This window comes from Thalassophryne amazonica, chromosome 9, assembly GCF_902500255.1.
Source record: "Thalassophryne amazonica chromosome 9, fThaAma1.1, whole genome shotgun sequence".
NCBI classification, from domain to species: Eukaryota; Metazoa; Chordata; class Actinopteri; order Batrachoidiformes; family Batrachoididae; genus Thalassophryne; species Thalassophryne amazonica.
In genome coordinates, this window is record NC_047111.1 from 18,742,943 (window position 1) to 18,763,960 (window position 21,018).

The 21,018-nt window shown below is 38.9% G+C and overlaps 1 protein-coding gene across 3 annotated transcripts in view; it reads left to right on the plus strand.

Moving 5' to 3' along the window:
* The window catches only part of gabrb4 (gamma-aminobutyric acid type A receptor subunit beta4), a 164,978-nt gene that overhangs the window by 125,418 nt on the left and 18,542 nt on the right, over window positions 1-21,018 (plus strand). For all 3 annotated transcript variants that reach the window (XM_034177715.1, XM_034177717.1, XM_034177716.1), the window contains exons 5-6: window positions 4,916-4,998; window positions 16,502-16,639. In XM_034177715.1, coding sequence (XP_034033606.1) covers window positions 4,916-4,998; window positions 16,502-16,639 — 221 coding nt within the window. The remainder of the gene's footprint in view (window positions 1-4,915; window positions 4,999-16,501; window positions 16,640-21,018) is intronic.

Consider the following 21,018-nt stretch of genomic DNA (forward strand, 5'->3'; position numbering starts at 1 on the left):
TGCTGCAGCTGCTAACTCTGTGCACTGCAGCTGCTAGCTCTGTGCACTGCAGGTGCTAACTCTGTGCACTGCAGGTGCTAACTCTGTGCACTGCAGGCGCTAACTCTGTGTTCAGGTGCTAACTCTGTGCACTGCAGGCGCTAACTCTGTGTTCAGGTGCTAACTCTGTGCACTGCAGGTGCTAGCACTGTGCACTGCAGGCGCAAACTCTGTGTTCAGGTCCTAACTCTGCACTGCAGGCACTAACTCACTGAAGGTGCTAGCTCTGTCCACTGCAGGTGCTAACTCTTTGCACTGCAGGCACTAACTCTGTGTTCAGGTGCTACCTCTGTGCACTGCAAGCGCAAACTGTGTTCAGGTGCTAAGTCTGTTCACCGCAGGTGCTAGCTCTGTGTTCAAGTTAAAATTCTGTACACTGCAGGCACTAACTGTGTGCACTGCAGTTGCTAATTCTGTGCACTGCAGGCACAAACTCTGTGCACTGCAGGTGCTAACTGTGTGCACCGCTGGTGCAAAGTCTGTGTTCAGGCGCTACGTCTGTGCACTTCAGGTGCTAGCCCTGTATTCAGGTGCTAACTCTGTACACTGCAGGCGCTAACTTTGTGTTCAGGTGCTAACTCTGTGTTCAGGTGCTAACTCTGTGCACTGCAGGTGCTAGCTCTGTGCACTGCAGGGCCTAACTCTGCACACTGCAGGCACTATCTCTGTGTTGAGGTGCTAACTCTGTGCACTTCAGGTGCTAATTCTGTGCACTGCAGGTGCAAACACTGTGTTCCGGTGCTAATTCTTTGCACTGCGGGTGCAAACTCTGTGTTCCGGTGCTAACTCCGTGCACTGTAGGTGCTAACTCTGTGTTCAGGTGGTAACTGTTTGCACTGTAGGTGCTAACTCTGCACTGCAGGCACTAACTCTGTGCAGTGCAGGTGCTAATTCTGTGCACTGCAGGTGCTAACTGTGTGCACCGCTGGCACAAAGTCTGTGTTCAGGCGCTACCTCTGTACACTTCAGGTGCTAGCCCTGTATTCAGGTGCTAACTCTGTACACTGCAGGCGCTAACTCTGTGTTCAGGTGCTAACTCTGTGTTCAGGTGCTAACTCTGTGCACTGCAGGTGCTAGCTCTGTGTTGAGGTGCTAACTCTGTGCACTTCAGGTGCTAATTCTGTGCACTGCAGGTGCAAACACTGTGTTCCGGTGCTAATTCTTTGCACTGCGGGTGCAAACTCTGTGTTCCGGTGCTAACTCCGTGCACTGTAGGTGCTAACTCTGTGTTCAGGTGGTAACTCTGTGCACTGCAGGTGCTAGCTCTATGCACTGCAGGCACTACCTCTGTGTTGAGGTGCTAACTCTGTGCACTTCAGGTGCAGCTCAAAAATCCTGGAAACGGAAAAACATGCCTCTGCAGATAATTGCGGACGTGTGCGGGTGTCAGCTGACTCATATGAGCATGTTTCAGGCATATTGCGGATGTTAAGCGAATATGAGCCAATTTTGTGCGCAAGCCATACGCAAATCCTCGTAAACACCAGTGGGACTGGGCCCTAAAGGAGGCTGCTATGCTCTCAAAAGTTTAACCAAAAATCATTGGCAGATGAAAGACATCTTTTATCCTAATTAATGATCTCTGATCCTAATCTTTGATTCCAGTTGTTGACTTTTATCCTTATCTTTGATGCTGACATTTAAACTTCATCCTCGAATGACCATGATCCATGAAAACATTTCTTTGATTTCTGATTGCTGAACTTTGATCTTGTTCAGTGATATTTGATTCCAATCACTCAACTATACTGCTCATCGATGCCATTTGTTCACAATTCAGTTAGCACCTGAATAGCTAGCCTTTGATCTTTACTGATGCCCTTTGATCCTCATCCTGGCCTTTGATCCATAATAACATATATTTGATTTCAGATTACTGAACTTTGATCCTGTTCAGTGATATATTTATTCAAATTGCTCAACTATACTTCTGATTGTTGCCAGTTGATCTGAATTGCTACAGTTTTATCTTGATGACCATTGATCCTTATATCCTGACCTTAAATTTGCAATAACATACCTTTGATTTGTGATTGGTGAACTTTCAATCTGGTCAGTGATGTTTGATTCCAGTCACTCACTTATACACCTGATTGCTGCCATTTCATCCTAATAGCGACCTGTTGATCTTAATTTATGACATTTGGATTTAATCCTGACCTTTGATCTGCAATAACATCTTTGATTTGGTATTGTATTTTATTCAGATCACTCAACTATGTTCACTGCCGTTTGTTCCTAATAGCGACCCTTTGGTCTTAATTGATGAACTTTGATCCTGATCCTGACCTTTGATTGTGAGCATCAACCCTTAATCCTGATTTTTAAGCATTGATGGTGGTCACACACATTTCACCCTGAAAGCTGTCTCCTGATCTGGATTACAGGATCAAAGATCATCACCATTAAACATCATGGCATTAATCAGTTCTCCACAGAAGGAAATTTAATTGTATGTCTGTGTAATAATGTAATGATGTTGCGTTTATATTTTAGTTCAGTGTGTGTGTGTGTGTGTGTATATATATATATATGTGTATATATATATATATATATATATATATATATATATATATATATATATATATATATATATATATATATATATATATATATATACAGTGAGGAAAGTAAGTATTTGAACACTACGGTTTTGCAAGTTCTCCCACTTAGAAATCATGGAGGGGTCTGAAATTTTCATCTTAGGTGTATGTCCACTGTGAGAGACATAATCTAAAAAAAAAAAAATCTGGAAATCACAATGTATGATTTTTTTAATAATTTATTTGTATGTTACTGCTGCAAATAGGTATTTGAACACCTGTGAAAATCAATGTTATATTTGGTACAGTAGCCTTTGTTTGCAATTACAGAGGTCAAACGTTTCTTGTAGTTCTTGACCAGTTTTCACACACTGCAGCACTCCTCCATACAGATCTTCTCTAGATCTTTCAGGTTTGGAGTTTCAGCTCCCTCCAAAGATTTTCTATTGGGTTCAGGTCTGGAGACTGGCCAGGCCACTCCAGGACCTTGAAATGCTTCTTACAGAGCCCCCCCTTAGTTGCCCTGGCTGTGTGTTTTGGGGTCATTGTCATGCTGGAAGACCCAGCCATGATCCATCTTCAGTGCTCTTACTAAGGGAAGGAGGTTGTTTGAGGTAGTTCTGAGCTTTCTCAGAATCATCCTTACCACACAATTTGAGGTCTACAGTTTTGTCCCTGGTGTCCTTAGACAGCTCTTTGGTCTTGGCTATGGTGGACAGGTTGGAGTGTGATTGACTGAGTGTGTGAACAGGTGTCTTTTATACAGGTAACAAGTTCAAACAGGTGCAATGTAATACAGGTAAAGAGTGCAGAATAAGAGGGCTTCTTAAAAAAAAATTAACAGGTCTGTGTGAGCCAGAATTCTTGCTGGTTGGTAGGTGATCAAATACTTATTTACAGTAGTAACATACAAGTAAATTATTTAAAAAATCATACATTGTGATTTCCAGATTTTGTTTGTTTTTTTTTTTTTAGATTATGTCTCTCACAGTGGACATGCACCTAAGATGAAAATTTCAGACCCCTCCATGATTTCTAAGTAGCCAACATTGTAATATAAAATGATCTGGGAGCCACAAATGCCTCAAAATCAAGCAGACTGTTTAAACCCAAAGCCTGCATGTCAAACACACGTCATTTAAATCATCTGATGTCCTTTGAGACATAATACTTTACCAGCTTATTTTCATTTATTTTCTCAAATGAATGAACAGTCAACACCTTGTTGCACATTTGAACAGCTTTTCTAACCATCTAGTGGGCGTTCTGAGCATTGCAGGGCTCCTGTACATATCCTGCTTGAAACCCAAAATTCAGTTTTAAAAAAGGCATTTATAAATGTCATAAATTCATGCTTTCATGACAGGGACATCTTTGACCTCCCAGTATTAATGCACAAAAATTTTGATTTTGAGAGATTTATGGTTCCTGAGTTGTAGGACATGGAAGGTTTCACTGTACACATGGACAGAAGGACAGACAGATGAACACTTTTACAACTTATAGTTGTAAATAATAATAATAATAATAATAATAATAATAAAATGACAACTATGCACCCAAAAAAATCCTATTATCATAATGTTTACAAAAAGAGCTATTTTGTGGGTCCATTCCTGGACCTGGAGAGGCCCTGTGTCTTCACAGAGTTTCATAAAAATCAGTCCACCGATTTCAAACAATTCTGAGCATTATGTCATTTTACACACACACACACACACACACACACACACACACACACACACACACACACACACACACACACACACACACACACACACACACACACACACACACAGAGAAAACGCTGTTGGCTTCTGACACGCAGATGATGAGCTGAGAATTAATTTTTCTCTTTCACTTTCACAGGGGGGCAGTAAGCGAATGAAAGCGGCTATGATGAACACATAGCAGCTGGTGTGATCAGCAGAAATGTAATTACTAAAATGTGCTGCACCAGTAAATATCTCAGTAAATGTCAAAGACAGTGATGTGTAATTTGTAGCCAAAGCTGTTTTCCCGGGCTGCTGGATTTATTGTTATTAGAATACTGCTCTGCATACATCTTTCATAAAAACTACCCGGCACAAACGCATCGCAGGGAAATAGCAATAAATAACAGGTATTGACAGAATCTCAGCAGTCAGAAATCCACCTGAAATAAAACAGATCTCCAGATAACTCAGCCAGACTTAACGGCCTTCTGCCACATGTACACGGGGATGCGACACGCATGGAAATGTGGTCGTTTTGGCAGCCGAACTGCCTCACACCTGCCTGTGTCCTCGCCCGTCTCTTCTTACCGCGTAATTCTCTTTCTCCTGGTTTTCCAGAATAACGACCACTGCTGCTTGCATGATGGACCTGCGGAGGTACCCTCTGGACGAGCAGAACTGCACCCTGGAAATCGAAAGCTGTGAGTGAAGCTTGTTTCGCAACACTTGCTTTGTTTACGCTGAATGTACGCCGACCTTCAGAAGCACCACACAGTTGTCACTAAAACCATAATATAGTAACTCCAAACACTGCAAGGAATCGGGTTTGGTTATTTTTGATGATGGCCACAATTTTATGAAACAGTCTGAGATTTGATCATTTAAAGCTCTGGTGAAACAGTTATTTCAAGAGTGATTCATTCTTAACAATAGTTATTTAGAATTGATGGGATCCCCAAACCAACATGTTGCTCAGCCAGCCTGTACACAGACACTGTGAGTGCTGTACAGGGTGTACCCAGTAAAAACCGGTGTCCCTCAAGGATGTGTTCTGGTTCCTACACTGTTCAGTGTTGGCATGGACTGGGTGCTGGGTTGAGTTGTGCGTCCCTTTCTGTCCGTGAGGAAAGGCTTCACTGCACTGATCATTGTGGAATCAAAGGATGTTCTAATGGCAGCACTTACTCATTTCCTACTCAGCTTTCAGAGGTGTATCTGTACATGCTGAAGGTGTTAAACTTGTCGAGACATTCAGTGACATTCATGTCTCTGGGTCCTCTGCCTCTGAAATTGAGAGAAGCCCCGGAAGAGCTTCTGGAGTCATGAGGTCGATGTCTTTACAGGAGAACAAAGGTCCATATTTTTAGGGTCCTAGTGCTTCCTGTCTTACTATATGGATGTGAGACTTGGACACTAACCAGTGGCCTTGGGTGATGACTGGATGTGTTTGACAATAGGTGTCTTTGGAGGATCTTTGGGTACATCTGGAATGATTGTATTAAATGAGTACTTTGAGAAACTGAGAGCTTGCATTGTCAGGGAACATCAGTTCCAACATTTGGGTAGAGAAGATCAATGGTTACTTTTGACAGGTGGCAATGGATCGGTTGTCTGCTTGTGTGTTTACAATCTAGGACCCAGGATGGTCCCAAGGGGTGGTGGATGTGGAAACACACGGCATCAGGACATTTTCACAGACTTGTGTTGACTTGAAACAATTATTGGAGCTTCTTAAAAATTAATATAAATAATTTTTTGTACCAGTCAGATAGTATGAAGCATATTATCAATTGGTGTATAAATTGTTGAAATGTAGACTTTTCATTTCTGGTGGGAGCATGATTACTTTGCAGTCCAGCTGTTTGTTAGGTGGTAACAAGTCTGGACTCAGTAGTCCATATTGTGTTTGAGCTTGGTTTAATGTAAGGAATGGTCATTAATTAGGTCAGAGCCAAAGGTCAGGATCAAGACTATAGGTCATTGATTCAGATCAAAGTTCAGCAATCAGCATGAAAGTTCCACTGTAAGGATCAAAGACCAAGAACAGTAACTGATCAGGTCACAGTCAGAGGCCCGTAATCGGGATCAGAGCTTCGCAATTGGAAACAAAGTTCGGCTGTCATGATCAAAGATTAAGAAGATCAGGTCACAGTCAGAGCGTTGTAATCAGGATCAAAGTTCAGCAATCTGCTTCAAACTTCAGCTGTCAGGATCAAAGATTAAGAACAGTCACCAATCAGGTCACAGTCAGAGGCTCGTGCAGGATCAAAGTTAATCAATCTGCTTCAAGGTTCGGCTGTCAGGATGAAAGATTAAGAACCATCACCGAACAGGTCACAGTTAGAGGCTAGTAATCAGAATCAAATTTCAGCAATCGGCATCAAAGTTCAGCTGTCAGAATCAAAGATTAAGAACAGTAACTGATCAGGTCACAGTCAGAGGCTAGTAATCGGGATCAGAGTTTTGCAATTGGCAACAAAGTTCGGCTGTCATGACCAAAGATTAAGAAGATCAGGTCACAGTCAGAGCGTTGTAATCAGGATCAAAGTTTAGCAATCTGCTTCAAACTTCAGCTGTCAGGATCAAAGATTAAGAACATTCACCTATCAGGTCACAGTTAGAGGCTAGTAATCAGAATCAAATGTCAGCAATTGGAATCAAAGTTTGGCTGTTAGAATCAAAGATTAAGAACAGTCACTGATCAGGTCACAGTTAGTTAAAGGCTAGTAATCAGGATTAAAGGTCAGCAATCAGGTTAAATAGCACAGGTACGCCCTCTGTTGAGCGCCCTTGTCTGTAAAAAAGTGTTATTTCATGATCACTTTAATTGAACGTCAGTTACCACAACTGCTCAATAAACCAGATATATGTATTTCTTTTCCATGTTAATACCAGAGAAACGTCACCTTCAGGAACTCCAGGAAAGAATTAAGTTGGGATACAAACATGAATTAAAGAGCTGCAGAACACGTGGAAGGCTTTGCTCTGGTTAGATCAGTGCACGGCAGCCATCAGTGTGATCCATCAGGCAGGCGGTTGTTTCAGTTTCATGGACAATGTCACATTTCCTTACCCTGTAACCCTGGCCAGAGATTTAACGGTAATGAATCCTAGCACCTTAGTGCGCTTGATGCCACTGACTCTGCAGTGAACGCGTGTTGGCCTGTTGACATAAATCCACCGACGTGGTCACCTTCAGTTGCACTGCCAGAGCAGAATATGTGGGCGAGCCAAGTGACACATGCTAATGAATATTCATACCGGCCATAAGGAAAAGAGCGACCCACAGCGGTCTGAACGGGCAAATAAAGCACCATGTTGGTACAATACAAGAAAAAACAAAACCAGTCTGCATATGATTTTATAAAAACCCTTTTGAAGAACATGAGTTCACCATTTTTATCCATGGATTTTAATGTGTGGTATTGATTTACATGTTTTCATGTTAATTCAAAATAGTATAGAAACATGTTTTTTTTTTAAAGTAGATTATATTTTTAAAACACTTCTGTGACATCATAGAGCAGGTTTTCTTTTGTTATGAAGACTTCCTCATAAAAATACCATATTTCATAAAATATATCAACTTGAAACTTCAAAAGTAGCAAAATATTCATAGTATTGTTTATTCTCATAAAAGTATGAATGATTTCATGAAACCTTCCATTTGGAAATATTATTTTAGTCTTTTTTTTTTACCTCAAACTATAACTTGTATTGAAACTTTTACAACACAGTGAATAAAAAAACACTTTATTGACCTCAGCGGTCAGAGGACGTGACATTAGCTTTAAGTACAATTTAAAACTATAAGGAGCAATATGTAGGACAAATACAAAATAAAAGAGGTACAGCAGTCCAAATTCAAAATACTAGCTTGAGTTAAAAGACTGAGCTCCTCATTGACAGTCATCTTATAAAGATTTAGCCGAGACCAGGGCCGTCGAATAGCCAGGAGGTTAATATACATAGCAAACTGCATAATCTGTCATTTTTTAAAAAAAGGTCATTTGAAAAAGTCCTTCTTTAGTTTAGTATCAGGTTGTCCTGTAGGGACACCACCTTCAAACCACTATAAACTATCTACTCTCTCTCTTACAGTAGCCATTACTGTTAGCATATATTTGACAGTGCGCTGGCCAGCATGACTCAGCTGTTTTCGCTGTCTTCATAAACCAGCTACACATGGACCACAGTGTATGAAAACAAATCCTCACCCCTTGGCGTTATTTACCATCCAGACTACTGGCTGTGATAACTGGTGTAAGGCTTAGCTAACATTAACTAAAGATTCATGCTAACCTGTTCAGGGGGAAATTAGACAACTCGCCATCTAATCCCTTCTGGGCTCAAAGCCATCTTCATCCTTTAAACGTCTCTCAAATATTAGTCTGTGTTTTATCTTGTGATCGTGAAAGAGATTTGAAGGATGCAGAGAGATTCTTCCATGTTGTTTGTTTGTTGGTTTGGTTCTGGGTGTTGTTTGGTTGGTTGGTTTTAATATGATGAATCTGGCTCTGCACCTGCAAAATGGACAGTGGATGGTTTCAAACAATCAAGAAGACCAGCAGACTTTCAGTCCTGGAATAGTATATAAATAATGAATGTTTATGAGTTCAGTGGTACGAATATTTCATGAGGTGAAAGCTGGAACAAACCATTCAACGAGGAGAAGCTGAGTTAAATGAAATATTTCTTCCATTGAAAGAATGTAAAAACATTCATTATTTGTTTTATATAACAACTAAAATAGATCCTTGTTATTTGATATTTTATTAATTTATAAACAACACAAAAGGGACTACTTACATTTTGGCATTCCACTGCTGCTAAACTCCAAATTGTAACGTGTAGACCAGTGATGCTGTGCACGGATTTCAGACTTCCATAAAAAAAGACCTTGCGTAGTTCCTCAGTCCAGCCAAAAATCGCGATCACGTGTACGCATACATGTGCATGCATGAGCATGTGTGCCTGCATGCAGGAGGATGTGCGCAAGTACGTGTGTGCGCACGCGTGCATGTGTATGTGCAGCATGCAATGGTACCAAACCTATGGAACCAAATTTGCACTCTAAATGGAACCAAGCTGCACTCTAAATGCAATGCAACACAAATGGGATGAATTAATCGATGTCATGTGACATACAAAGCACCAATCAAATGACAAGGATCCACTCAGCCGTTATATAAAACCCTTTGAACACATAGGACGTAACACAACATTGTCAGGGAAGCTAGTATCTCATCTTAGCATAGCATGGCGTGTCTCAGTTCAGGAGCCGCATCCTTTGAAGCCTCCATTCGTTGACTACATGCTACAGCTAGTCTTACACGCTCACTCATCCCAGCATCTCAAAAAGGACAAGGATGTATCTTAATATGATCTCCCTCTTATTTTGGTGTATTATTGTTTATTTTGCACTCTAGCATTTCTCTAGTTTATTAAAGTCATAATTTAAAGGGCTTTTAAATTCATAGGTGATAGTACTGTGATTTATTTATTTATTTATTTATTTATTTACTTCATTTTTACCAGTGGCTTAATTGTTTCGGGGCAGGTTTTGTATTGTGGTGTTCTCTCTGTTAATTTACATTACTGTATAACTGTAGTAGCATTTTTTTTTTTCCTGCAAAGGTGATAAAATATATTTGATTTGAGCTGATTGACTGATGCATGATAGTGACAGAACTAGGCTGTTTGATTTCAAAGGCTCCTTGGAATAAATGCAGCTTTCTTTCCCCCTAAAATATAGGATTTGATGCAGCAGATAAACCCATATATCTTAAGAATCTTTCATTTTGTGATGCAAGCACCAAATTTGGCACAATGATACTTCTTGCTGTACTTTTCTGCAAACAAAGCCATTAGCCCGTTTAATCTTCAAGATGGCAGCCATTTTTTTTTTCAAGATGGTGCCCGGAAATATGTATTTTTTCATCATATTCTTGAAAAATCCTGGTTTATTTCCGTGTTGTACCTGTTAAATATTGTACTGTTGACTTGGGGGGATTTGAAAGTAACTTCAGGCAATATTTTCATGTTTTTAATCAGTGTACATGCATGCTGTAGATCGTGTACACTGTAGAATTTGTGAAGTGTGATAGTGTTTGGAGTGTCAGGGTTTAGTAGTAGACGTAAAACTTTTGCATTTAGCGTCAGCCATGTCCTTTGGATGAACACTAGTCCTCACTGTTTACCAAACTCTTACCTATGGATCCAAGTAGTTGCTTCTGCACGGCAGTGGGTACACTCCAGTAAACTGCATTGGCTTGCAGAGGGTGGCACACGGGGCAATCCTCTGTGATGGAGTTTGTTTTGCTCCCATATCTGTGTATGAAGACTGGAAACTTCCAGAATGGACGGATGACCTGGACCCGTTTTAAAACTCGTGGGGACAGATCTTTTAAAGTGGTGGCGCCTAGCCTCTGGAATGAGCTTCCCTGTGCCCTTCATTCTCTGGATTGTATAGATGCTTTTAGAAGGCAACTAAAGACGCATTTCTTTAAGTTAGCTTTTTAGCCTAATATTGTATTTTATTGTTTTCATATGTTATTTTTAGATTATTTTTGTATGCCATGTGCAGCGCTTTGTGACCCTGGTCTGTGAAAGGCGCTTTATTAGTGACAAAGTGACAAAGTTTTTTATTCGGCACACAAAATATTCAAATAGAAAAAAATGAACAATTCCACAAACAAACAGACAAAACTAGTGAGTCCGAAAGGGTGTGGGCTGAAGCAAAGCTTATTAGCGCCCACCCCTGCTAGTACAAGTCCAACAATTCTAAGCAGTCATATTTACATAAATACAAATTCACTACTACATGTCGACACACAGACATACACATCAATATACTATTCACTTATAATTATATTTATATAGTACCAGATCACAAGAAAGTCGAATCAAGGCACTTTACACCAGTAAAGACTAACCTTACCAACCCCCAGAGCGAGCACTAGGCAACTGTGGTGAGGAAAAACTCCCTATAAGGAAGAAACCTCAAGCAGACCAGGCTCTTGGGGGTGACCCTCTGCTTGGGCTGTGCCATATATACCTATATACATACGTATATACTTTACAAACATAAATATATACATACATATACACAGTCACTTATATACATATACACCTACCCATATCTATATATCTACATATGCATATACATACCCACACATTCAAATATACAATAAGTCCCACTTATAAATTGAACATTCCATATAAATCAAATTATATTTGCTTCTTTATGATACTTAGACATGATGTTCTTTTTGAGTAGTTTCTTAAATCTTACTAAGGTACTACTCATTCTAACCTCTGTTGAACATTTGTTCCATTTCCTCACCCCAACCACAGACACACAAAAACCCTTTACATTTGTTCTTGCTGGTGGTTTCATAAAAATTGCACAACCTCTTAAACTATATCTGGATTCCCTCAATCGGAACAGACTCTGGACATGTCTTGGTAAGGCTTGGTTTTTCGCTCGAAATAAAAGTTTGAATTGTAATGTAATCGACCAAATCTATGAATTTTAATAAATTTAAAGACACAAATAGAGAATGAGTTGGTTCACGATATTGTTTATTGCAGATGATTCGTATGGCTATTATGGTATTATCAATTATAACACCTAAAAAATTATTCTCTGTTACTAACTCAATTTCCTTATTGTTTATAGTTAAATTTTTACATTTGGGTGCCTGTTTATTTCCAAATATAATACATTTAGTTTTCCCAAGGTTGAGTGACAACTTATTAGCATCAAACCAAACCTTAAATTTTTCCAGTTCTTTCTCCACTATGTCCAGAAGCTGTTCAAGATTTTCACCGCTACAGAACACAGTTGTATCATCCGCAAAAAGGACACATGTCAGTGAACTCGACACCCAACTTATATCATTTATATAGATTATAAACAACAAAGGACCCAGCACTGAGCCCTGCGGCACCCCACATGTGACATCCCTGAGTTCAGAATTTGTAGTATTGAATTGAACATACTGAAATCTGCCTTGTAAATAACTAGCTATCCATTCATATGCCAGACCTCTGATTCCATATTTCTGCAGTTTAATTAATAGTATTCCATGGTTAATTGTGTCAAACGCTTTCTGTAAATAAAAAAAAAACCTATTGTGTATTGTTTATTGTCAATTGCAGTTGCTATACTTTCCACAAAGTCCATGAAAGCATGTGATGTATTTCGAGACCTTCTGAATCCATATTGTTCTTCACAAATGTTGTTATGCTTCAGTAAATAATCATTTAATCTTTTAGCAAATATTTTTTCCAAAATTTTGGAAAATTGTGGCAGGAGTGATATAGGTCTATAATTAGAAAATGTGTGTTTGTCACCAGTTTTAAACAGAGGAATTACTTTGGCTATTTTCATTTGAGAAGGAAATTTACCAGTACTTAGTGACATATTGCAAATATAATTGAACGGTTTTACTATACAATCAATAACTTTTTTTTAATAAAGCCATATCCAAATTATTAAAATCAGTCGATTTCTTACTTTTTGAACCATGAACCAGAAGTATTTCCCTTTCATGAGTACCACCAATGAACATTGAAACAGATTTGTTAAACATTGAATTATTTACCCAGAAGTTATTAGTTGATGAGTCAATTTTACTGGCAAGATTTTTACCCACATTAACGAAGTATTCATTAAAGTGTTCAGCAATAGACTCGTCGTTATCAATCGTGATGTAGTTGTTACTCTGAAAAAATGAAGGATAATCTCTAGTTACTCTATTCTTTTTTACTATTTAATTTAATATGTTCCATGTGTTTTTGATGTTATTTCTATTTTTGACAAGTAACTCATTATAATATATTTTTTTACTGAGTCTCATGATATTTATTAACTTATTCTTATATGTTTTATACTTACTTTCAGCTTCCTTAGTTCGTAGTTTTATGAATTGTTTATATAGTAAGTTTTTCTTTTTACATGCCCTCTGAAGCCCCTTAGTTATCCATGGTTTGTTGCTATATTGATTTCTATATATTTTGTCAACAAATGGACAGTGTTTATTATACAAACTGGAAAAAATGGAAATGAAAGCATCATATGACCTGTCAACATCATCAACAAAAACATCTGACCAATTCTGACTTGATAAATCCTCCCTTAAATTATCAATTGTTTCAGGTGTTACTTTTCTACTCATGAATTTGATATTGCTTCGATACATACAACAACCCTCCAATGCAAAGACTGAGAAAACTGGCAAGTGATCACTGATATCACTGACCAGTAGTCCCCCACTAAGATTACCGGATATAACGTTAGTTAAAATATTGTCAATGAGAGTTGTTGAGTCCATAGTTATTCTGCTAGGATGAATGATGGTTGGAAACAGTCCTAAACAGTACAAGGTGTTTATAAATGAGGTAATTTGTGGATGATTGTGAGGGTTTAAAAAAATCTATATTGAAATCTCCACAGACAAATAAATGCTTATTTCTGTTGATTTTGTTGTACATTCCTAAGATAATGTCTTCAAAGGTGTCAATATTTGTCCCAGGAGCTCTGTAAATGCAACTAACAACTATGTTTTTGGAGTTTATAGATGTCATTTCTATGGTAACACATTCCATGATGTTGTCCACTGTAAATGACATGTTGTTAATGAGTTTACACTTATAATCTGACCTTACAAACAATGCAACGCCTCCGCCCCTTCTCGTCTGCCTATTAACCAGGAACAATTCATAACCATCAAGATATACCAGATCTTTATTATCCTCATTTAACCATGTTTCTGAAATTGCAATAACTGAAAAACGTTTTTTGGATGTTTTCAAACAATCATTAATAGTCGACAGATTACGAGAAAGACTTCTGCTGTTGAAATGTATAATTGAAAAATCTTCATCATTGATTTTATAATTTTTGAATTGTTCTTCTGTAAAATATTTGCACTGTCTCACAATATTCTCACTGAAAAAGGTATCAGGATCATTTTCAGATTCGAAGGGGTGGTTAGCAGAGTTATTATAATTAAATGTATCTAGACAGAGCTCCTGGGCAGAAATACACGGATCATTATCCTTAGTCATTATGTCTCTCTGGTCTCCGGGTGTAGATGATGTGGATGAGTGGGTTGCTCCAGTCTGCATCATGGTGCTGTGATGTGTTTGAGTCCTCATACCTATTGTTCATATTTGTCCAGCTCCTCGATGTTCCTTATTGCCATAACCTTTGCTTGTTCTGGTGATCCGTTCAGTTTGATGAATATTTTACAGTTTGAAGTCCATGTGTGCTGGATTTTTCCCTGTTTCTTCAAGAAGCGTGCTTTCCTGGCGATGTCGGCATTCCGTTTGGTGAGATGTTCATTGATGAATACGTTTGTACGTTTTCTTCCTTGTTTTAACAGTGCTGTTTTGTGTTTTCTGTTGATGAATCTCATGATGACGGTTCGTTTATCACCGTCATTTCTCCGGGGCAGAGGGTGGCACGCTTCAATGTTATTTAAATCCATTTCTATACCTTTAGATAGGAGGAAATCAGCAACCTGTTTTTCCACAGAGCTGACCTCCTGTTCACTGGGATCCCCTCCGCTCTCATCTGTTACCGCCCGTGCGTAGGACCGTGGTTTGATGTGAAGACCTGTGATGATGACGTCGTTAATTCTGGTGTACTGCTCCAATTCAGCCACTCTATTTTCCAGCTGCACCAGATGCCGGTCTTTCTCGGCGTTCTGGAGCCGTAATGCCTTCACCTCCTCCACCAGATCCATGATTGATTTCTGTTGCTGCTTCACAACAGAAATCTCCTCTGATAGAAAGTCCAGAGATTTTTTAATATCGTCACCTTCCTCTGCTGTCAGAACCTTCTTAGGCCCCATGGTCGGCTTATGAGCAGCTTGATGATCGCTGATGTTAACAGCCTGCGTTGTTTGTCACCGGGATGGATCTGCACTGCGCTGGTGCCGCGCGGCCTCGGTGTTTCCGCGCTGATGGATCCGCGGTGGCTGCACGAGCCCTCGGGGAAGCGGCACTCGTGACGCGCGGCTTTAATGACGCAGCGCGCGGCCTCAGTGAATTCATCACGTTGAGCGGGCCTCGGACGTTGTTGCTGTCCAGTCGCGGGACTAAGTTGCCGGTTGAGGTGGTATTCCCACTGTCCGGGTTGGCAAACACCGGCGTGGCAGATGGCAACTACAAACACCACCTCTGAAAACTCAGGTACAAACTTTTTGCAGCTCGCTCTGACGACACGCAGCTCTCTAGTGACCTAATAAAGGACACTAGAGAGCTTATAAATAAAGCTTACTTACTTACTTACTTATGAACAGATGAAAGAAGCATTATACCTCCCCAAAATTAAAAATTTGCATTTCATGTGGCTAACAGTATTTATAGTATTAAGTATTTATACCCAACTTTACGCTTATATCGTCAACTGAACTATTCTTAGATTTGTCTTCTGCACAAGTACAACAGTTGTATCCTGTGCAGCCCAAACAGTCCCAAGAGTAATTATTTTCTTCCCCAAGGTCAAAATGGTTGTAAAAAAAAAATCTCAAAAAGTACATTTTCAGGCTCCTTATGGACAATTATAAATAAGTAATGTTTAATGTCAAAGTTGCTAGGCAACAGGGGGTAGGGGCGGATTAGGCTAATGACAGAACTTCAGAATGCTCTCTGTGGGCTAGAAGGTCTCATTTCACAAGAGCTTGTTTGGGCCTCCGATTTGTCTGAGGGCCAGATCTTTGGAGAATGAAGCCGTTGCTGGATGCGGCCCCTGAACTGGGACACAGTCCATCCTTCCTTAATCTGTGATGACATATTATGATCATTTTATCATTTAGTACAGTAATTACAGTAATTAAATTACATGTAGCTCCTTTTAAGAGATGTGTATCTAGCAGATAGTGCTTTGAATGAACATTGTTCCCTTTGGAGCATCAATGTTTAAATTTTTTTGTTTGAATTTTGGTAATAATTGAACCTAGGCATTTTGTTATTAATATTTTAGATTTAAAAAAAAGGTTATTCCAGAGTTCTTAAACACTGATTGTTTGATTTACAGTATTATTTGATAGCATCCAGCCATTTATATTGAGTTTAAATACATCAATGGACTGTTTTTTTTTGTTTGTTTGTTTTTGTTTTTTTACAGTAATTTACAGTAATACTCTCAATTTTTGTTTTTCTTTTCTCCTTTTCTGGTAATTTTCAACACAGACGGATATACGACAGACGACATTGTGTTTTTCTGGCAAGGAGGAGACAACGCTGTGACCGGGGTGGACAAGTTAGAGTTACCTCAGTTCTCCATTATGGACATCCGCCTGGTGTCTAAAGAAGTCAGGTTTACTACAGGTAAGACAGGCAAGAGGTTTTGAGTTTAATGCATCCACTGGATTTCCAAAAATCGCTCAACATGTTTCACCATATTCAAAAAAATTGACCTGAGAGTTGTAGACTCCCTGTGAAACCACAACACATGATAAATATGTGAAAACTGGTCAAATCCAGGCTGGAGTCTTCCATGTTTTTTTATTCACCTCTACCATGAAGCTGTATAACCGATGAGGCAACAAACAATAGGTGCCCTATGCGCCTTGGCACCTATAATTCCTTCGGGTTGTCATGGGAGTCTTCGTGGCTTCCCTCACTCATCTTCTTCTTGCACATCCACTCCATATGGCAGTGTACTGGTTGAAATTCTCAATGAGTGACCTAAATATGTCCAAGATATATTCAGTGATTTGGAAATATTCATGTGTCCATCTCATAGAGATGAAAGAAGACTAGAGTGGACATCGAGCTTGTTTATGCTGTGTTTTCATTTGCTATCTTGTGTGAGGAATTTCCTGCATATTTTGTGGTGAAAATCTACAGTATTACTGTAAATGAAGGTCACCCAGTTTGGGCCAAACACAACCTTTGATTTGCTCTGACATGTTGCACAGCATGATGTTTGCAACATAATGGCTGTTTTTATTTCTTCAAATAAATCAGAAGAGATAAGCACATCCAAGATATGTAAAAAAAAAAAGGCTTGTTGGATCAAAAAGGACAAATATCAAAACAAAAAATCTGCACAGCCTGAATAATCCCGTGCAAAAAGCTTTATTAAATACAGATGGCAGCTATCTGTTTTTATTTCTTCCCAAATATGATGTTTTCAGGCTCCCTGCAACTCCATATGACCACACACTCTAAAAAATAATGTACTGGGTCTACTCAAAAAAGGTGTGTTAACTATTTGCATGGATCTTTTTAAGTTGTCCCAACATAAATCATTAAATACACTGAAAGCTATATTAAGTTTAATCTACTTGATATTCAGTGGGTACAATGTGAATTTTCACATTGGCTGTACTTAATGCTTGTGTTAGTTACACAATTAAATTAAGTACAGTAAACATGTTTTTCTTCTATATCCAAGAGCTAAATTAAGTAATACCTACTTAATATTAAATCAACATGCATTGAAATATTAAGTTGTCTCATCATTCAAATAAAGTTGTTCTAACTTAATTTCTTTCTTGTTTTCTACTCAGAAATGTCCATACAAATAGTTAACATACCTTCTTTAGTATTAATACCTTGATTTACTTAAGTCAGGGGAAATAAAACGAAGAACCATATTTCACAATTCAACATGTCAAGACAGCTTCAGTTATGGCGTTGCTTCAAAATAATAGCGTGCAAGCTTGTATACAATAAGAAAATACTCTACCTTTTTTTCACGGAAGCTAAGAGCTGTGCCTCTCCAGTGTGCGACCTGATCGCTAGTCTGATGTTCAGAGGCTTCACAATACAGCCTAGAGATTTTTATGAGGGAGTGAGACCGACGGTAAATGTGCCGTTTGCACGCGGTTTGCATTTATCTGTGACATCGCATTGTTGCCTGCAGCCTGAGCTAAAAAAAGCAAATTCTCATCCCCTTAACTTGACGTAATTAACAACCACAGAAAACACACAAATTGTGTAGTTGACATAGATGCCTTTATGGTGTCAAATCTCGTGCGTAATCACGTTCTCGCTGGGGAGGCTGAGATTTCGTTGTCAGTGTAAACAAGCGTTTGCGGCAACTTGTTTGCAACATTGCGTCGTTATGGAGGTGAGTTCAACCAAAATATGTATTTAGGTGTTTAACTAAGATAATTGTGAGTCTTTAATGTGAGTTTTATAAAAAAAAAAAATAAAGTGTGGTGTTGTTTGGGTTGTGTGTCGGGAACCGGTTCTTTTCAGGTGTCCTTAAGAAATGATTCAATCCATCAGCATCAATAGCCTTTTTGCTTAACGATTCCCTTATCGGTTCTTCAGAGTGGCTGTTGTTTTTGGGGATGTTTGTCAGGAAAATGATCATTTCTCTACACTGATTACAGACCCTGCAGCGGGTCTGTAATCAACTGTTTCTGCAGCGTAGCCTGGCTGTGAACCTTGAACCACGAAGCAGTGCTTCGATCTTCGATCTGCTGCTTCATTGGTTCTTTGTTTTATTTTGCTTTATCTTAATTTTTCCCTGCTAAAACCCAAAAGAGCATATGTCTGTGAGTAATATTTACCTTTTTTATGTTAAACCGACCTGTTATGGTCTTTTGAAACAGTTGATAAATGTATTTTATAACTTAAAAAATGGACTGAGGCTAACACATTAGCATGTCTATGGCATTTTCCATGTTAAAGTTAGCATTAAGCTGACCCATTATCAAGCCTCCCTCCCCAGCGCACAAAGGATTCTGGGATACTCTAAAACGTGTGTGCGTGAGCAAGAGAGAGAGAGAGAGAGGGCAGTTCTACAGCTGATCAGAGAAAAAAGTTAGCTGTTTATCGCCAGCGCAGCAGGCCGTATGTTGGAGTTTAAAGCTATATGTTGTCAATAAATGCTGCAACTCTCAAAACCAGGAAAAGCTTTATCTGTTGTTTCCAAACTGCTGGAAAAGTGAAATGATTACTTCTGGACAACCCCATCTACATTTTATCAGGTCTGGTTGACGGATGAGGCAGGACGCAAATGCAGGACTCAGACATAAAACTGTGCAGGTCAAAACTGTTTACTGAGATAGTAAATGGAGGTTGGTACACAGGAAGGCCGTCCAAAATGAGCAACAGTACAAGGAGCATCAGGCTAAGGCGTGGTTGAGGAAACAAGCAGGTGATCAAAACACAAGAGAGGTTAGCAGGTCGAGAATACAAAAAAACAGAGCTGGAGAGAAGGCAGTAGACACATCAATCTGGCAAAGGATTGAGGGATCTAGAGAGCTATATACTGTATATACACCCAGGTGATGAGGTGCAAATAGAAAGAAGGGGTGCATGGAACACACCAGAATGAGGGAGTGGCCAGAGAGAGGGAAACGCCTACCAACAAGAGTCAGGACAGACAGACAAGAGAGGCAGAGACAGACAGACCCGAGCAGAAAGAACACAAGAAGAGAATACACACACAGAAAAACAACCAACATAACCAAACAAACACGAAAATAAAACCAGACAAAACCCACATCCTGGCACATTTAAGGTTGTTGTCTGCGGTGGACACTCAAGGGGTTAAGTACATTAAAATATTGATAAAATAATATAAACTAAGCATTTAGATTGACAAAGCATTTTCAACAGTAAGAAAAAAAAGCTAGTACATATAAATAGCTATTTTTAAATAGTCTGTTTATTTTGCATAAAACATTTCTTTCTTGTTTAAATTGAGAAACCATTTGAAAAGGTAATGAAAAATAGAAATTGTAGGTATAAATAGCCAAAATAAAGGTCCATGCATCTAAAATACAGATGTGTAATGTAGGGCTACAGAGTGCAAGACTTGTCAAGAATATGATGCACTGAATCCTTGTCATTTCAGGAAGACTCATGGAGAAGTGCCCACAAGACAGATTTTTTAGTTGAGCCAGCTCAATACTGTGACTTGTTGAGCTGACATGACATTGTGCGTTTAAATTAAATTTAAATGTTCTGTTGGTGGGGAGGGGCTGGAAGGTCTCTTTCCTTTAGAATATTTTATGGAAAAAGGAGCATATGGATGTTTTAATTCTGTATCTCTGCAGTCTGCACGTGACTAAAATACTGCATGGAAATTATAGAGAATTATTTTTCACAATTGTGAGTTGTGTTTGTCAGGAGAACTTACGTGCTTCTGTAATGTCCATAATATCTTCAAACTCAGGTACTGTAAAACTCTCAAAATCAAAATTTTTATACATCAATACTCGAAGGTCAAAACTCTGCATGGTAAAAAATAAATAAATAAATAAATAATCATACATTTCTGACACTTATAAATGTCTTTTTTTTACTGAGGTTTTGGGTTTCAAGTAGTAAACGTACCAGAAGTGCTGAAATGCTCACATTCTCCACTAGATGGCGACAGAAGCTGCTCAAATGTGCAGATGGTCTCAAAAATCACCTTCCAGTTGTCATTATGGGCAACTTACTTAGATTATTTTATTGAAATTTAGTTTTAATTACAAATATTAATTTCTAGAATAATACATAAAATGTTCTCTGATGTAGCATTAAAATTTATTTTTGGCCCATGGCACTCCACCCAGATTCATATTTAGTGCTTCATAGGGAAGAATATGTGCACCCCTGTTCTAGAGCCTCTCATGAAATAATTTTACAGTTGCTAAGTCATTTTGATAACTGTGTTTTTGTGCATTGAAATTCAATATTTATCGCTGTGATCACATCAGATTTTATTCACCCACGTTGTCACCAGTGGCTGCAGTGTT